Source organism: Tympanuchus pallidicinctus, unplaced genomic scaffold, assembly GCF_026119805.1.
Source record: "Tympanuchus pallidicinctus isolate F22 unplaced genomic scaffold, pur_lepc_1.0 scaffold10, whole genome shotgun sequence".
NCBI classification, from domain to species: Eukaryota; Metazoa; Chordata; class Aves; order Galliformes; family Phasianidae; genus Tympanuchus; species Tympanuchus pallidicinctus.
Window position 1 is genome coordinate 12653624 of NW_026294619.1, and position 18937 is coordinate 12672560.

Genomic DNA, 18937 nt, shown 5'->3' on the forward strand with positions numbered 1-18937 from the left:
TATGCTGGAGAAGAAAATTAATGTGAGAGGTTTAGGATGTGAAATGTAGCAGTGCACCTGAAAATACCGAAACATCAAAAGTGTTATGCACAGAATTAAAGAAAGGCTGATTAAATGCCCTGAGACTACCTCCAAGTCTGCAGCAGCACCAGCTACAAAGCTCTTACCTTGAAAGCTGTCTGACTTTAAAGTAACACCCAATCCTACCCACCTTCAGTAAACCACTGCTGGTTGTATAAAACAGTAACGTCACCAAGTGTGACACAGCCAATATCGAAACCGCTGGCCTTACCCGCCTTGTTCTTCAGCCCTATCTATGAACAGATGTGCTTCCAATCTGTCAGTAGTTTCGGTTTTACCGTGGTTCACCCTGGTGAAGTGGGGGAACGAACGAAGTCTGATTAGGAAATGGGAGAATGTGCTAAACTATCTGCATAATGATATGTTTCCAGTTCTCCCTGTAGCAAAGGCTGATGAAGCTTTACAAAATTTGACCACAATTAACCTCACTACTGGTTTGCTTACAGTTAATTTGTAGATCTCAGACCTTTCCTAATCATTACAAAACAGTACCAGAAAACAACAGTATTATAAACTGCACACCTAGACAAACATATGCCCTAGCATATGAAAGCCTTCTTTGAAAAGGTGGAGGAAAGCTCCACAGACAGCACCACAGCACTCTCACTAACAAATGTTGAAAGCTCCAAAAATTCCTACTACAAAGGAAGATGGTAGAAAGCCAGATGCCAACAAGAGCATCAAAGGCCAAGGAGAACGTACTTATTCTGAAATTCACTCTGTCTCAAGCACAGCTCCTGACAATCACTGTGAGCAAAACCACGCAACCGATTCATCTCTGCAAATTATTTTAGACTAATAAAGTTTCTGCAGATTGCCCACTCTGCCAGTTCATAAAAAATATACATACTAAAAACAGTCTTCAGTCCTCTTCATGGCCACTTGGAGCCATCCTCAGCAGCACAGCCCTCACAGAAAGCAAATAAAGCTGTCACGTTAAATACTTCAGAGGAATTATGGATGCACTTCCTTCTTACAAGAATCCCAGGCCGTTATTGCTCTAGACAGACAATTGCATGCTATAGTTCACCTACACGCAAGCTCTCATGTTGACAACACCCAACACTTCAACTGCTATCAGAACTGACTCAGGACTTCTTAAGGAAGTAGCACGTCTCTAAATTTGTCCTCCTAAATTCATTTGACAGTTTCGAAGCAGAACTCAGGTAGGATACTACAGCTTACTAACATTTTTTTTTTTCTCCAATGTACAAGCCCTGTGATGCTTCAAACAACTGAAAGGAGTGCAAATCTCAATTTCTACCACAACCCAGCAGCAGGATTCTACCTACCAGCATCAGATTAACACGATGGCCAAAGTGCACCAGAGCACACAGTGCTTCTGCCAGCCTCCTAGAGCAGCCTGGCTTTCTCTGGAGACTTCAGATGCAAGCACTGTTTGAAATGGAGACTAATTAGCCTACAAATGCTGAAGAAAATGTACCGCAGATAGACATAAGACCCCCATTTTCCCTCTAGCACACAGAGAGAATTCTTAATGGATGATGATGTCCAGAGGGCACATACCAGGCACGTACACATTGGCTCACCTCCACTAGACCTTCCTTTGCAACTCTGTCCTAAACTGACCACGTTTCAGGGCAGTTATCAGAAGATCTTGCAAAATCAAGCAGAGTTTTGCAAGGATATAAATTCCCAGAGCGAGCCATCTGCATGGGGAGGCACAATATGATGTGCAGATCCCTCTTGGAGCAGCTGTTTTTGAAAGCTGAAAGGGGCTATAAATAGAGTGCCACTTGATTGCCAGTTCACATGAAACCGAAACGCAGAGTAAATAAGAAACAGCAGTTCCTTCTTAGATGCGTCCCTCCGATATACAGGCACCTAAGTACTGCCTGTATTTTATTCGGTAGCATAATGATACTATCCAAGTCAACGCTTCTCTGTACAGTTATCACTGGTGAACACAACGTGTCTTCCAATGCATTATTAACTGCATTGTCAGGTTCCTGCTGTGAGACCTCCCTTCTGCCTTGCTGGCTGAAAAGGGTGGCCAGAAACAAGAAGACAATCTGTTTTATTCTGTATAACTGCTTTGACAAATTTACCAAAAAAAGTGAGGAAAAAAACAATAAAAAGCACAGACGATGGATTTGTTTCATAACACTCCTGCTAAGCCAACCCAAGACACCTGTCCTGCCTTTGTTCTGGCCCTCAGGCTGCTGATGAAGCCCAACAGGTACAAGTTTCACTACCAGTTCAGATGAGCTCCAGGAGGACCAACAACCAGCACCACCCACCTGACTTCAACACAGCCTCCATCCAAATAGCAACAGTCCCATGCAGGGCTGCTGCTGTGTGAAAAGACAACCCATAACACATGTCAGAACAGCACATGAAAAGCACAACAGGCCTCCCATGGCTTAAGTCCAGACACAAGCAATCCCACTGGTGGGTGTATTAGGGCAGTAAATGCTATTTTGATTACAAGTGTGATAGTTCTACAAGAGAAGCACACTACATGCCAAGCCCAGAATGTGATTCCAACTCCTAGCTGCAGCTTAAGGCATAAAGTTCAAGGAGTGAATAATACTTGCCACCACTAGTAACTACCTCAGCATGATTCCAGCTGAATGTCCCATCTGTCCTAGGGAAAATGTCCTCAAATGCTATACTGCTATGGAACACATTCAGGTTCAATGAACAACCCTAACAATAAGATCTTACTCCAGTCACCAGAGTGATGTTTTTAATTGGTTATGTATACTACACAGGAGCATTACTCCACACAGGTCATCATAAAATTAGGACTGATTTCTACTGAAGAAATTTCACACGTCAATTACAAGAGCCAGTGTAACGTCCAAGCAAAAATTCTCATAGTGTCCCTTCAAAATCTATGCTCCACAGCCCCCAATTTTAACAAGAGGCTTTTCTGCTCTAAGAGGAGCAAACACAAGGAACATTCCTCATGTGTCCAGGCAGAGGAACGCTTGCATTTCCACTAGAATTAGGGGAGGCCTGATGGTAGCTGCAGCCCCTTACAAGGAGTGGATGGGCAGCGCTGAGCTCTGCTCTGTGTGACAGCTACAAGGCCAGATGGAAAAGCACAGAACTGTGTCAGGGGAGGGGCAGCTGGGGGTTAGGGACAGGTTTTGCATCAGAGGGCAGTAGGCATGGAACGGGATGCCCAGGGCAGTGGGCACGGCCCTGAGAGCCGGAGTTCAGGGAGCGTATGAACATCGCTGTCAGACACCGGGTTTGGATTTTAGGTGGTCACATGTGGGGCCAGGAGTTGGACTCGGTGATCTCTATGGGTCCCGTCCAACCTGGGCTGTTCTGTGATTCTAAACTGGGACAAGCTGCAGCCAAGGCTGCCACACACCGCCATTCAGACAGAAGCTACCAAGTCAAAGTCGGCAGGATCAACAGTTTTCAACCTCACAGTTTTTCACACAGCGTTTACATGCACGCAGAGGGTGGAAGCGCCAGGAGGGGCTCTGCTTTCTCCTTTACCCTTCCCACCCTGCCGAGCGCTTGGGATCCCGGAACATCACCCCGTTCCGCCGGGAATCGAGGGAGCTCTAGCAGCAGCCAGGACGACACCGCCAGCGCTGCGAGCACCCCACGGTTCGCCTCGGGAGCGGGCGTCACTCCACCCCCGGGGCACAAAGCCGAGGATTCGCTGCCAGCGAACCCACCGAAGGCGAGAGCTCCGCGACGGCGCGTGTAACAGCCAGCCCTGCGCCCGGCGCTGCGGGCAGGGGGGTTCGAGGCACGCACGCACCCTCCGCCATTACCAAAGAACACCACCGGCTCCGTTTCCTCACGTGGGCGGCGAACGCGGCTGCTCCGCCGGCCAACAACGGCCGTGAGGGACGCTCGGGGCGGCCTCGAGCAACAGTTCTGCCCCCTCCCCCCTCGCGGGGCCCCGGCAGCGGCGGGAGGGGCGGCACAAGCGGGCGGGGAAACTTGGCGGCCGGGTTCGGCCGCCGCGGAGGGGGGAGGGAGGGTGACCGCTTCCCGGCCCGCTCGCCGCCGCGCCCTTACCCAGGTAGTGCCGCCGCAGCAGGCCGGGCTCCTCCAGCCCCAGGCTCCGCTTCCTCACGTCCCACAGCAGGTGGGGGCAGCGGCCCCGGGACATGGCCCCGCGCGGGGCCGGGCGCTCTGCTGCCTCTGGCCGCGCCGCGCGATCACCATGGAAACCGGCGCCCGCCTCGCGCCGCGGCACCGACGGGGAGCAACCGAGAGAGCGAACAAGCGAGAGCGCGAGCAACAGCGAGAGCGGCGGGGCCGGCAAAGGCTCCGCGCCCCGCCCCCAGGGCGCCCCGCCCCCGTGAAGCCCCGCCTCCGGGAGTGGAGGGAGGGTGGCGGGGCAGGGGCGGTGCTCCGATACGCCCCGCCTCTCACGCGAGCTGGGAGCACCGCCTCCTCGCTGCGGTGCTGGGGCGCCATGGATGTGACGGGTGACGCAGATGAGCTGAGCGGTGAAGCCGCGAGGAGGCCATCTTAGGTCTGGGCGCGCCGCCGCGGGTCTGAGTTTCCGGCGCCGTCCATCTTGATAGGGAGTGTGAAGCCGGTACCGTAGCCATCTTTGAGCTGGGCACAGGGACGACTCTCGTGCCCTTCCCAAAGAAGGCCGGCAGCGCTCTGCCCAAAGCGCCGGCTCCGCTCGCCTCGCGAGGCGTCCCCAGCCAATCGCGGCTGCCGGACCTTTCCGCCCTGCCCCGCCCCCTAGCCGATCCGCCAATGAGCGCGCGGGATTCCTACACTCCTCCATCCGGCTCGAGGGTGGTGAGGGCGGGGCGTAGCGGAAGGACGGCGGGTCGTGGGGGGACGGAGGCGCCGGCAGGGTAACCGAGCGGCACGCTGACACGCCAGTCGTCGAGGGTCTTCTCGTTGTGCCGACATGGCGGCCGCAGTCACGGGGCTGCGCGCCTCCTACCACCGCCTGCTCGACCGCATCGAGCTGATGCTGCCGCCGCGGTTCCGGCCTTTCTACAACCACCCGGCCGGTAACGGCGGGGGTCGGGAGGTGGGGGGGCTGAGCGCGGGGAGAAGCTGCTTGGGGCGGGTTTCACTCGGCGAGGGGTTCGTGCTGCCCGGCGGGCCCTCAACTGACTCAGAGTTTCGCTCGGGGGAAGCGTGTCACCGGGGAGAGACCTCCGGCAGTGCTGTTTGCCATGCAAACAGGCCGCGCGGGACAGGCGCGGAACTCGCGATAAAGCCGCAGCATCCCATAGGCCGGTGCTTGGTTCCCGCGTGCCGCATCCTTGACTCTTCACCTAGCTGGGATGTGTGCGGTGAGAACGGACTTTGGCGCTCGGGTGGTTGCTCCATCCCGTAGCGATGCCCTCCTGGAATTCGTACTGTGGCTTGTGACCACAGAGGGAAAGCTGCCGCCGTTCAAATCTGTGTACCAGATTCGCTAGGGCCACATAAACATGTTCGTGTTGGTGGACCACGAGCGTATATATACATCATAGCCATAAACCATAAATAGCCAGCACCCCAGTGGTGAGAAAAACCACCAAACAACCAGGTATCAAACCCAAGCCTCTGATGTTCAGCTTCAGCCCTGAATGCCTGAGCAGAGGGGGCTCAGAAACCTGAGCAATAGATGTCACTGACTGCAAACAAGTAGGTTACAAATGAAAGGCTGACGTTGTATCTCCTGGAGATAACCGAGTTGCTGATCTAATGTGGGAATGACATCAAGTGCTGTTATTGTGAAATTATACATCGCTTGCAGCAAGGGAAGAACAAACTGTGTTTGTTTCTTTCCTGGCACAAAGAAAGCTTCCAGGAAAATGCCAGCTCTGAAGAGGTTTTTTTGGCTGGCACCACACAGCTCAGCTGCTGGAGGACAGCAAAGGGCTTGGGACATGGCATGTCAACTGCTGTTGTGCAGGGAGCGCAGCTCTTAGCCTCGCAGGCCTGGACTGGGCTTGTACTCCGCCTCCTTTGCCCTCCTGGGTTCATTTGGCCTGACTAAACAGCTCCCCAGGACAAACACTTCGTACATTTAATATAAAGTAAACTTCTATTTGCACATACAGTGTTCAAACTAGCATGTCCTGGTTCTGAGCGGCTGCTGTCTAATTTGTCCTTGAAAAATGGGTGTCAGGATCGAGGAAGAGCCTGCCCTGTCTGGGGAGTCCTTGTTGCTGGAACATCTCTTGGGGAGGGTGTTCTGCTAGCAGGATTTAACTGCCCTCTCTTAGGACCAGCTTGGCTCAGCTGTCCTCAGCTGTTTCTTACTTTCTTAGTCAGTAGTTTTAAGTTATCAAATTATTACCAAATTTACATAATGGAGGGAAAAAAAATATTGTTACAGTGAGAAATGTTCTGTTCTTAAGGTGAAAAGTAATCTGCTAGAAGTTACTAGCTGCTGACTGAAATTGGATCACTGTCACAAGCAGCATGGGTCTTACTGTCTTAAAGTCTTACTTTATGCAAACCTGCCAAGCTAGTTTTTGCTGCATTCTGTGTTGCAGTCATGCCTTTTATAGGGTTTAGCTGGCTTTAAGGTGACTGAACAACTGATATTTGTAACAGTAAGTCTTATCCCCTATGTTGTAAGTTGCTTCACATGTACTTGCTGCAGAAACCTTGTGGCTAATTTTTCAAAGTCATGGTTTTAAACACAAGGGTGCTTAAAACAAACTGCATAAATAGTTACTGTAAGGCTGCATTGTTAGTTAAATATTAGCTCACATAAAAAGCAAACAGCCCATGTCCTAGTATTTATTGTTTATATTTTAAAACTTTGACTCATAATATGTAACGTATTATAGTGGGAAGTTGGTTTCATCTCACATGTTATCTGCCTAGCAATGCCTCAAACTTCGTGTATTTTGACAAAATCGGGCCCAGTGCCCTGACTGTACCCCAGGGTGGTGGGTGGACATTTTGGATCCTGGTCTTTCTTTAAAGTCTTGGAGCAGTCTGCCTAGATTAACGATGTCTGGCACAGCTGACAGTCTGCATACTGCTGGTGTAGTGTTACAATACTTTGTTTTAACCAACCAACTGCTATTTCTGCACCACTGTAGGATATATGTAGTTATGAGAGAAATGTTTTTCCAGATCCTGCTCCATTGATTTTTCTCCTTTCTGTATCCTTATAATCCTTGTTTGACTATTGGCAAAATATTGAGATGGGAGGTCAAAGACCTACCTACTCAGAGATGTGCATTAGAGGTCCATGAGAACATGCTGCTACTTGTTTTCAATTTGTACTCTAACCGTCTAATAATGCTGCTGTGTAGGATGTCTTTTGTAGTATGAAGAAATGGGCTGTGATTTGGAAAGGGAGCAGGGTCTGACTTATTGCAGCACTAATGGTTACAGTTTACAAGATTCATAGAATCATGGAATGGCCTGGGTTGAAAAGGACCACAATGATCATCTAGTTTCAACCTCCTGCTATGTGCAGGGTCACCAACCAGCAGACCAGGCTGCCCAGAGCCACATCCAGCCTGGCCTTGAATGCCTCCAGGGATGGGGCATCCACAGCCTCCTTGGGCAACCTGTTCCAGTGTGTCTCCACTCTCTGAGTGGAAAAACTTCCTCCTAATATCTAACCTAAGCCTCCTCTGTCTCAGTTTATAACCATTCCCCCTTGTCCTGTCACTGTCCACCCTTGTAAACAGCCGTTCCCCCTCCTGATTATAAGCTCCCTTCAAGTACTAGAAGGAAATAGTTTTCAGTTTTAGATTCAGTTTGCAAAGATTTCAAACTCTAACTGTTTGTTCGGTGATAGTCTAAGTTTTAATCTTCATATAGAAACTGTTTTCATTTTTCCTGGCCTGATCTCAATATTTTCATTATAAATATGTCTTGCAGTACCCTTGGTTGCCTGAAAGTAGGAATACCAATCTTTCTTCCTCATCTGTTGCAAAAATGGGTGGGCTGATTATGCAACTAAAAGTTGATGCACAGAGTTAAAGAAATATGAGCATTAGGTGATAAAGCACAATATATGCACAGTTACACAATATCACTGTGCAATTCACTATACTGAGAAAAACCCTAACAATCTACACACACAAAAAAACCCGACAAAAACACTACAAACAACAACAAAATCATCAATAACTCAAAACTTACTATGAGCATTAAAGCAACTACATCTCACTGAGCAATTTAACTTTTCTCCCCATTCTTTCCTCAGGTCCCAAGACAGTCTTCTTCTGGGCACCTATTATGAAATGGGTAAGTATAAGATGCCAACTCATGTCTGTCCATTAGAGGGTAATCTGCAGCAACTCATTGGGCAAGGAATAATTCCCAGCAGGTAAATGAGCCTTCAGAAAGGTTTGATGCCAAAGCTCTGATTTTTAGTAGATGGGGAGGAAAAATATTGGGGTGAAAAAATGGGTAGTGCAACACTCCAGGGATACAGGGGGGTTAAAAAAAAAAAAAAAAAAGCAGTGGTTTCTGGAAAAGCTGTATGCTTCACTTAGAAGGTTTCATAAAAGCTTTCTTTTATTGAACACTCACTGTTGCTTGAGGTTGGCATGAACTGTCATAATTCAGAACTCTGAAGGCATGTATTTTTACGTCAGTAGCTGTGTTCTTTGTACAGTTCTGCTTCTCAGAAAGTTTGGCCTGTGTCTGTGCACATGAAGTGTATGCCTCATCCTTGTCATAATTTGTACAAATTAAGTAAATAATAAAATAGCTTGGTATACCTGTTTGATAGCAAGCATCAATACAATCTCCTCTCCCTATGGCCAGGTGGGTCATAAATCTGTTGTTGTGAACAGCGGATCTTACAAGCCACAGGGAATACATGATGCTGCACACAGTAGGTTGTTTTCTTTGTCAGTCTAGGTGGGTGCTGCACTATCTGTGGTTCACCCCTGCCATTTTCTGAGTCTCCCAGGCAGTGTGCTCTTCTGAGCAGGTTGCTGTCTGCTGCTCTATCATAAGAGCTAATACACAGATAGTTGTTTGTTTATTTGTTTTGTGAAGATGCAGGAAGGCCTACTTGTGCTCCCAGTGAAGTTCTTCACTGATAAATTAAAACGGCTTTCTACTACAAAGCAAGAGCATGTTGACTTGCAGGTACCCAAACGGACTGAAAATCTGTACCTCTGTGACACCACTGCAGCAAAACTGGTCCCATAAGTGAGACAGCATGCAGAAGTCTCTACCCTTAAAAACTGATGTCTTGAGTGGAGCTCAAAGTAGTGACTCCCTTAGTGGCAGTCATTGAGTTAAAAGCATTAAGGCTTTTTTTGTTCACATATTTTGGTTAACTTCTGTAGTAGAACAACTAATTGTTTCCAGTAGAGGGCAATAACACAACAAAAAAATCAAGCAGCGTATTTGCTAGTAACATTCTCAAGAAGTCAGTCAAGCTATTTGTCACTGCAGTGGGGAATTTTTAGCTTTTACTGAAATTATATTTACAAAAAAAACAAAAACAAAAACCAAAAAAAACACTTTTACCTCCTTGGATGAAGGTGAGAGAAGACTGCACATGTACATCCTTACTAACTGAGCTTTTGGAAGAAGGGTCTTCCTATTTAGACAAGATTCTACTTGCGGCATAAAAACCAATTTGTTTTTAAGAGCAAATCTGCTTGAATTAACCTTGTAAATAACAAAAAGGTGCCTGGGATTTCATTGCAAGCTAATCACAACCCCCATGACTTGAGTTATTTCATCCACAAAGGACTGCAAGTGTACAGGGTCTCCACAACTAATTACTCAGCTCATACATCCCATTTGCTGCATAGTGCACACAGAATAAGCTCTAAGCTATACAGCGTCTTCCCCTTCTGAACAACTTAATAGGTTTTGGTACAGGATTGCCTTAATTATTTCTTTTTACAGGGTTTGGTGTGCGCTGGAATGGCTGATATGACCAGACCAGCAGAAAAGCTCAGCACAGCACAGTCTGCAGTGTTAATGGCCACAGGTAAAGCCAGCTGTACTCTGTGCTTGTATGCAACACCCTCTCTACAACTGTATCCACTCCTTTTTGTATTCTGTCAGCACTAAGTCACTTACATAAAAAAGGCTCCGTGTGCTAGCTCTCACTGTCACTGTTACATGATAATTCTAGGACACGTTTATACTTGCTATTCAATCTATGAGAGGTCTGTGATTATGTAATAGGTTTATACATGTGTCTTAATTTGGAATTGTCTGGAGCAAGTTGTTTTGAGTTAGGATATAAATTTGGTTCTTTTGATTACAAATGATACTCTTGGCTCCAGGAAATAAAACTCTTCTGATTTGTTCACGTCAAGAAATTTTGAAATCAGTCCAGAATATCGTGGCTTTTTTAGAATGGATTTGAAGGGATTAAACAATGCTAGATGGAAAGAATTTCCATGTGCTACAAGAACTTGGAAGCAGTGGTATACAGACCACTGCACTGCTGTCTGCCATGGGTTTTCACATTGACAAAACCAATATTCCATACTCAAGCATCACCCTTGACAAAATCTGGTAGAAGAACTTGTGGCAGGTAAAGCTGAGAACCAAAACTACAGCTGCCATCTTGTTCCTTCTATGGATTTAATTTTGATATCTGGCTTTGTGCTATGTGCTTTGCATGATGTGTTCTATGATCTCCAAATGGGTGCAGCAAACTGGATATACTGCAGCAAAATGCCATTGCTCCGCAATTGTGCCAGGGTATTAAGGGTTAGACTGCTGTAGAGCACAGAGAGTCTTTATTTGATATAGAACTATGATTAATGTTATTGTCTGGTTATGTTATTGTGGAAAAATGAAGCACATACCTGTATCTCTCTTACTGGCATTTGCTGTGCTTCTGAGAAACAGATGATTGTAAGAAAAACAGTTGTCCAGCATGAAGTTGTAAGACCGGTGTACTTAAACTAGCCCAGGATTCCATCCCCAAACTGAGGGGATGTCTGAATATTTTAATGACAAAGACATAATGTCTCCTAACTTCTATTTTCACTCAACAGGCCTTATTTGGTCAAGGTACTCTCTAGTTATTATTCCTAAAAACTGGAGCCTGTTTGCGGTGAACTTCTTTGTTGGCTGTGCTGGTGGCTCCCAACTCTTCCGAATATGGAGGTATGTATTAAGAAGGACTATGTGCACACTGTAATTAAGCACTCATACCATGTAGTCTTAATCATGAAATTATAAATTCCACCAGTTTTCAGTGTCAGTACAACAGGCAAGGGGAAGTCAACAATTAAACATTACATTTTGCTACATTTTTAGTTTTTCAGATGAATAGCAGGGAAGCTTCTACATATTTTCCTTACAGCTAGAGCACTTTTTAAGGAATGATCTGTGTAAGCTGTAGTTTCTGAATTTAAGGCATTCTTTAAAAGCTGTAGGTCTGTCTGACAAAAAGCCTACACCGCTTCATAAGCTTCGTGCTTCTGTCAGCTTTCATTGTTGAATCCCATCAGTTCCAGTTGGATCAAAGGGTCCTTAAGCATAGCAATGTGATTTTTGGTTTTGGTTTTTTAATTGGGTTATTTCTTGAGGGGATCATTTGGCAATTTCTCCCTTTTTAAGTACTGGACAGAAATAATGCAAACTTAGCAACTAATTGGGAGCTTTTTACATTAACTAAACTACTCTATCCTGTGTTTCTACTCTCAAGTTCTTTGTAATTTTAAACCTCCTTTACTGAAGAGGTTGTTACAAAGACACTGTAACTGGAGCTCTAACCTTAGTCTCTGCTTTTCTTTCCAATAGGTACAATCAAGAGCTGAAAGCAAAACAACAAGAGCAGCTACTGCAAAAAGATGCCTAACTCCATAGGTCAAATCCAGCAACGCACAAACCCTTCCCCATGGGACCTAGCTTCACTAATTTTAATATTTTTGTTCTCTCAGAAACTGAAAAGGAAATCTGAAAGTCTAGAGAACATGCATTTTCTAAGTGCAAATAACAAAATATCTCCATACGTTTAAATAAAATGTGACCTTTTAAATTTAAGTAAAATTGTATGTCTTATGTCAGAGAACTTACATTGTCTCTTTAAAAGAAACTCACTGTGGATTGTGCCTTGAATTACTTGTTGGGCCTTACCTTACCTGACTGCTGAACAGAGCCTGTCATGAAATGGACTGTTAGCCAGAGTCCCAGACAGGAGTATATTTCCATATCACGGTGACATCTGTGTGGGGTTTTTACCCTACTTTAAAATAGTTCCTTTTTATTTTCTTTTTTATTTTTTCCAAGTTTCTGCCATCCTCTACAACTCAGGCTGATGTAGGTACCTGGTTCTTGGGAATGTGAAAAATGAACAGCCAAAACATCTGTTACGCACTTTTCACACCCTCCTTAAGTATGTGCAGATTTTCTGTGAAGCTGTGCACTCAGGGAATTCTCCAAAGCTTTGGAGGAGGTGCTCTGCTGCTGTCTGTGGCATGTTATGAATGAAACCTTTGAAAGCCAACCTCTCTCCCTACTTAATTTCCTGTAAAGAGAAAAAAGTAACACTGTGAAACAGCTTCAGAGCAAAAGCTGTACATTACATTGCAGAAGTCCATCTGTATCAGGCAATTGTGCTCAGAGCATGGCATCCATCAGCTTCCCCTGGCATGCTATCACAGACCTTTTCCTCCAAAGCTATGAGCCTGTAGCCAGGGGAAAAAAATGAACTGTCAGAGCAGCTCCTTCTGCATTCAGCTCTCAGTAATATGAATGCCTTGAATGATGAAGTTGACAATGGCTTCTTATTCTCTGCTCTGCCGTACTTTGCCCAATCCAAGTTGAGGTACCACTCCCATATGGCAAGGGTGGAGACAGGAGGAAACTGTCTGTATTTAACAACAGCTGCAGCACCTTGCTGTGGCACTGAAATCCTTGTGTTTCTCACCCTGTGTGTAAACTATCTAGCAAAGAGTATTAGTGCAGGACAGCATTTTCTCTCCTTACAAGACACGTGCCTGATACTGCATCAGATACCCTTCTCCAGAGGCTGCCCTGCCTCTGAAAGCTGTCTCTCTCCCAGCTGGATTCTGCTGGAGATATGTGCTGTAATTGCTGTAACCTCAAGCATTTTCTCTTGCATATCTTAGTTCTTCTTGCTCAATCCATGTAGGGTATCACCTCAAACAGTGAACTCTCCAGCTGTGTGTGTTTGCTGAGCTGACAGAGAGTGGGATGACTGAAAAATATTGCCAGGAAGAGAGTTGGTACCTTTCAGTCCCCCTCCCTTCCCAGTTCATGACGAGACTCATCCAACAAACCAGAATTGAGGGGGGAAATAAGTGTATTAAAATATTCACAAGATTACAACAGAAAATGTGAAAGTCCATTCAAGAAAAAATATCCAGGATAACTTTCCAGATGAGTCTGTAAAAGCAAAAGCACTAACCGTTGATACACAGGATGTTCACGTAGTCAGGCCATGCAATGCATATCTAGCTCCCTCACACAGATTATACACCTGTCTTACAGGTGTTTGTTCTCCCACATACCTCCAAATGGAGGGTTATGAAAAGTATCCAGTCTATATTCCCAATTATATTTACCGCATAAAAAGAGCTGCCATTGTAGGGAGACAGAAAAGATTGCACAGCACACTGATCTCAAGAGGCATTGAACTTGATTTTAGAGTGCAAAAACACCTTTAATTGAAGGGTTTAGTAGCCTTAGGGCAGTGAAGAGCAGGGAAAGAGAAGCCTCAGAAGAGTACAAGTCCTGAGCATCTTTATATGATTTTGTAGTTTGTTACCTAAATATTAGCACCACAGGCCAATGGCCACTGCCCAGAAGTCTTACCCACCTTTTCAGCTTTGATAGTTTTAAAAAGAAAATAATTTCATCACCTTTGTAGTGTCAGAACAAATTGCATTTGAGGTCCTAGGTGGATATATTATTAATGTAAAATCCAAGACAAAATTTTAAAACAGACTGAAAGTATTTTGGTCATAATTCAAATGGCCTGCATTTTACCTCAAAGAATCCACTCTACAGCAACGCAGCTTACAAGCTGCATGTATACATTTCCTTCAGTTACCAGACAGATGGTTACCTGAGCAGTTCTCACAGGTTTAAAAAAGCTGAAAACTTATTTCCAGCTCATTTTCTCACAAACTGAAACAGCGCCAAAGCTTAAAAAAAAATAATCCAAAAACAAAAACCAATGCAGGTGTCCAGTTATTATCATGTAGTTAAGTATAGGGATATATTTGCCAACCTATAGTGGCTCTTTAATGAACACGTGTAATGTGTGATTTAGTGCCATCTAATGAACACACTGATGATCTCCCTCACAGAACAACTGCTGAAGACAAAAAAGGCAATGGAGATTTGTTGTACTGAGTATAGCTACTGATTTACTAACGTCAGTATAGTTATGCCTAATACCCTTCAAAATCTATTTCTGCTGATCAGTAATAAAGAAGAATATATCCACTGTTAGTAGAGACAAAACTCTTCAATTTGCAGCTCTGTTCAGAAGAGGGGATGACAAAGATGTGTGATACCATGTCTCTAGGGGGTGCAAGCTGGCTCAGCAGCCAGAGCCCAAGTTGGCACTCCCAAACTGTATTCCTATAATGCATACAAGGTCACTTTTACATGTAAAAGTCTATTTTTTTCCTCCTCACAGCAGAGAATTCATTGTAAATCTTTTACATCATGCAGACCTTCCTCAGCTCCATCACCCATGAGTGCCTGCTCGCCTAACAGTCATTTGCTACTGCCTCAAGATTCTTGTCAGTTCTTCAGCTGGGCTGCAGCAAGACCAAAAAAAGAGCTAGCAGTGGTACTGACACTGGTTAAGGACAATACACTTCATTTTCCTAAAAGTACATGCTGTTCTTTTCCACCTGCAAAAGAGCATCAAAGAATTAAGAAAATAGCAGTAGAGGACACCCAACTGAATTTCTGTCACCATAACATCACAATCTGATGACTTTGTCTGATTTCAATCTCTGCTTGCTAGCCATCAAGGAAATTAGAAGTCATCTGTCACTTGAGATGATGTCACTAAGTAAACCAACTAACATCAGTCCCTTTCATCAGCACAGACTATTATATCCAAATAAATAAGCTAACACGCTGAGTGCCCAAAAGTTCACAGTAGTTCTGTTCCATGCTGCCTCAAGTTCACAGTGTCATAGAATGGCTTGAGTTAGAAGGCAGCTTAAAAACCACCCAGTTCCACCTGTCTGCCATGGGCAGGGCTGCCAACCACACCTCAGGCTGCCCAGGGCCCATCCAACCCAGCCTTGAGCACCTCCAGGGATGGGGCATCCACAGCTTCTCTGGGCAGCTGTGCTTCTGCCTCACTACCCTCTGAGTGAAGAATTTTCTCCTACCATCTAACCTAAATTTCCCCATTACGGAAGGTCTCCAGAACTCAGAGTACTCAAAAGGAGCTTACAGTACTCAGAAAGAGCTTATAACCAGGAGATAGACTGACTTTTTACACAGGCTGATGGTCTGATGGTGATAGGACAAGAAGGAATGGTTTTAAACTAAAAGAGGGGAGATATAGATTAGATATTAAGAGAAAAATCTTTACTCTGACGATGGTAAAGCACTGGAATAGGCAGCCCGGAGAACTGTCGATCACACTTGAGATTGATTTCTACTATTCCTATGGGGAAGAGAGCTTGTTTCTTTCCTAAAACAAAACAAAACAAAACAAAAAACAAACAAAAAAACCACCTCAATATGCCTTCACACACAAGGCTGTCTGAATCCAAGCAGCCTTGCAATGAGACTTCTCTCTTTAGGTACATACCTGTACCTAAAGAAAACCAATGAAATTACACATTTCCTATAGTTAGCACCAGAAGTAACAGGATTGTACTCAGATTCTTAGGTAGAGCCCAGCAGAAAAACAATCAAACAACAACAAAAAGCCCCACAAAAACAGTGATTTCAGAGCAAAAGACAGTCCTATTTTCTTGTAGCACCAAGTGTTTGATAATTAAATTCATCACATTTCTCCCTTTTACTCTAAAATGTCTAGGGAGAAAGGTGGTAATGCACAGCGATGTGCATAGGCAGATTAAAACAAAGGTTTTCCATCATCAACTAAGCTCCTGTTTCTTGCTAAGTGTAAAAGAAATATTTGGAAGAAACAGCCCAGATAGGGAAAGCAGCAGAAGGATTCACTGCAACTTTAGCAGCACTTCTAACAGAAGCAAGAGTTGTTAGGCAACCAGTCAAGCATGATCCTGATGAAAGAATATAAAGTTTGCAAACCCAACTTTGTTGAGAAAAAAGAATGAAGAAAAAGCCAGACTCTTCTCAGTAGTACTCACGGACAGAACAAGAGGCAATGGTCAAAAGTTAAAAATCAGGGAGTTCTACCTGAACACATGGAAACACTTCTTTTACTCTGAGTGTCCAAACAGTGGGATAAGTTGCCCAAAGAGACAGTTTCCATCTGTGAAGATACTAAAAATGCAATTGGACACAGTCCTGGCCAACCTACTCTAGCTAAACCCAATCTGGGTTTAAACAGATAATTTCTGGAGATCCTTTCCAACCTCAATCATTCTGTAAATGATTCTGTGAAATAAACCAAATTAGGAAATAGGTAAGAACCTAAGAGGTTATGGTAGATCAAACTGAAAATGAACTGCTTTTAGAGAAAAGTTAACACCACATAAGGATATACAGAACAGAAATCCTACTTACTATATGCTACTGTGAAAAGACCTCAGCTGGAGTGCCACCTCTAGTTCAGAACACCAGATTTCTGGGTGCAGATGGGACTGCTAAAGAAAGATCCTCTTCAGCAGAAAAGAACAATCAGGGATCCCTAACAAGTTATGAGGAGTATCATCTACAAACAAGAAGCTGGGAAATAAGATTAATCAAGTAGTAGACTTGTAGAAAAGAAGAAAATGAACTGCCCTCCACATCTGTCTGTGCAAATAAAGATTATAAAATTAAAAAAAAAGAAAAAAGAAAGAAAAAAAAAAAAAACAAAAAAAAACCCACACTGAATTAAATACCAGAAGGGAAAAAAAAAAAAAAAAGTGAAGCTCTAGATTTCTTTCAGAGGTTATTCAGCCTTCATTAAAGGCTTTCGAGAACAGAGAAAGCATCTCTTCAGAAATGGCAGAGGTATAGTGGAGCCCTGAGGGAGAGGCAAGGGAATATCAGAACTTCCAAATCCCTTGGAGCCTTTTTTTGTGCTTATATGAAGTGTCATTTTTGAGAAAGAAACACTTCATTGCCTCAGACTTTCAGTGAACTTTTCAGCCACCTAGAGCTACAGTTTCCTATCTCTTTAACTCACTAGCTCTTCAATTTTCACAGGTAAACTAAAATTTCACAGAATTCATTAGGTCAATACTATCCCTGTACCTTAAAGGACTAAGCTTGAATATACAGGCTTAATACAGAAGTAAACAATTTGGTGAACTGTGTTAGACAAGTCAGGCAGATCTGAACATTTTCTTCACTTGCAGAGGTAAGACATCTATTTCTGATAGCTAGGAGTCACAATTCTGCTTACAAGACCAAATGAGAATGTCTACCTCATAGGAGAAGGCAGCTTTTGTACTGACAACCTGACCAAGAAAACATGAATACCCTGCGAAAGTTACCTTTTTTGTATTCACCTCAACAACAACAAAAGAAATTAGGCCCTATAAACAAAAAAAAATCTCCAAGTCAATCTAGAATCCTCAGGCATCTTCCAGTTTCTCCATTGATACAATAAAAAATATTATTAAATTGTGATGTGAGTTTGCACTTTCTCTCTCATCATACAAGATACAAAAAGAATATTGGCAATTTATAAGCAGAATTCTTAGCGCATTTCAACATGCAACATTGGTCTCACTTCTCTACGATTAAATAGACTATTTACACACAATACATATATATCTTTCCCTCTGTATGCACATGCATTGGTCCTAGCCTAGGCATCAAAGGCCACATGTGAGTTCTCTGGGTCAAATTTTGTTTAAGCAATTCCAGTCTGAAAGAGTGTTTTGCTATAGACAGGTTAGGATCACATCTCAGTTCTTCCGAATGTCAGCATAGACCACAGACTCTGACTTGTTAATCTTGTTGCTGTGCTGTCCTCCGGAGTGATCTAGCTGCGCGTAAATGACTGGGCCCTGCAAAGAGAATGAAAAACACAGTCAATATTCAGAATAGGTCATATTGCCCCTCCCTTCAGCAGGGGCTACAGCAAGACCACACAGCTTTTATGACTGTTAGCGACACTTTGAAGCAAGTGGAATGAGCCCTCACCTATAAATGTGCCTCTAGTCTGCCACCTTTGTCATACCAGGAGTATGTGAAAAATTTCCTCCCTTTAATACTGTTAAGGCTGCTTGCTTTCTCAAAGAAAAGCTAAATCTAGAATCATCTGTTCTGAAAAGCAGCCATTTTTAGATGTTGTAGAGAGAAGAAACATACTTGGCTTAGTCAGATGTATGCCAATGCAATACTTCACAGGAGAAACTATGCTACAGAGTTACCAGTAGATAACCCAGTGTACTAAATGCACTGACATGTCCTGTAAATCTCAGCACAGCTGTACCAGTCAGATAACTAAGAAGAGAACAAACCTGCAGCCTCCTCAGGACATCACAGTCACTGGCCAAGCAAACGATGGGATCAAGGTTTACACAGCAGCGAGCCAAGAAATACTAAAATGGTTCAGTAATGCAAAATTCTTACCTCACTTTCAAACCAACCTAGCTCAGAGTTTTAAAAAAGGAATTGAATCCTTGGTCAGTTAGGCCACCAAGGTTCCCTTTGCTACAAACCAACCCAAGGCGTGGTGCAGACCCACAAACAAGAGAACTACTTAAGACCATAATTCCAGAAGGGCATAAAATAATAGGAAGCATCCAAAGGAGGGCTCTGAAGATTGGGCAGGGTCTGGAGGGCAAGGTGTGTGAGGAACAGCTGAAGTCCCCTGGTTGGTTCAGCACAGAGCAGAGAAGCT

The 18937-nt window shown here is 44.3% G+C and overlaps 3 protein-coding genes across 14 annotated transcripts in view; 1 reads left to right on the forward strand and 2 right to left on the reverse strand.

Moving 5' to 3' along the window:
* DCAF6 (DDB1 and CUL4 associated factor 6) overlaps positions 1 to 4327 on the reverse strand; it is an 82272-nt gene extending 77945 nt beyond the window's left edge. For 3 of the 8 annotated variants that reach the window (XM_052703080.1, XM_052703077.1, XM_052703069.1), the window contains exon 1: positions 4093 to 4327. In XM_052703080.1, the coding sequence (XP_052559040.1) occupies positions 4093 to 4186 (94 nt within the window). In that variant the 5' untranslated portion in view covers positions 4187 to 4327. The remainder of the gene's footprint in view (positions 1 to 4092) is intronic. The other 5 variants (XM_052703100.1, XM_052703081.1, XM_052703079.1 and 2 more) reach the window with 3 other exon arrangements.
* A 523-nt stretch (positions 4328 to 4850) lies between these two features.
* On the forward strand, positions 4851 to 11997 carry MPC2 (mitochondrial pyruvate carrier 2). Its single transcript, XM_052703486.1, has 5 exons — positions 4851 to 5057; positions 8219 to 8259; positions 9889 to 9973; positions 10998 to 11109; positions 11749 to 11997. The coding sequence occupies exons 1-5, from the start codon at positions 4952 to 4954 to the stop codon at positions 11804 to 11806; spliced, it is 402 nt and encodes a 133-aa protein (XP_052559446.1). The 5' UTR covers positions 4851 to 4951; the 3' UTR covers positions 11807 to 11997.
* A 1258-nt stretch (positions 11998 to 13255) lies between these two features.
* The window catches only part of MPZL1 (myelin protein zero like 1), a 36990-nt gene continuing 31308 nt past the window's right edge, over positions 13256 to 18937 (reverse strand). For 4 of the 5 annotated variants that reach the window (XM_052703351.1, XM_052703388.1, XM_052703342.1 and 1 more), the window contains one exon: positions 13256 to 18098. In XM_052703351.1, the coding sequence (XP_052559311.1) occupies positions 17997 to 18098 (102 nt within the window). In that variant the 3' untranslated portion in view covers positions 13256 to 17996. The remainder of the gene's footprint in view (positions 18099 to 18937) is intronic. The other variant, XM_052703361.1, reaches the window with a different exon arrangement.

What these genes read in the sequence shown, in the direction of transcription:
- MPC2 (XM_052703486.1), top strand. Translation starts at nt 4,952, where the DNA reads ATGGCGGCCGCAGTCACGGGGCTGCGCGCCTCCTACCACCGCCTGCTC. An exon ending in GGGCACCTATTATGAAATGG is followed by an intron (nt 8,260 to 9,888) that starts GTAAGTATAAGA and finishes TTCTTTTTACAG; the next exon opens with GGTTTGGTGTGCGCTGGAAT. An exon ending in TGCAGTGTTAATGGCCACAG is followed by an intron (nt 9,974 to 10,997) that starts GTAAAGCCAGCT and finishes TTCACTCAACAG; the next exon opens with GCCTTATTTGGTCAAGGTAC.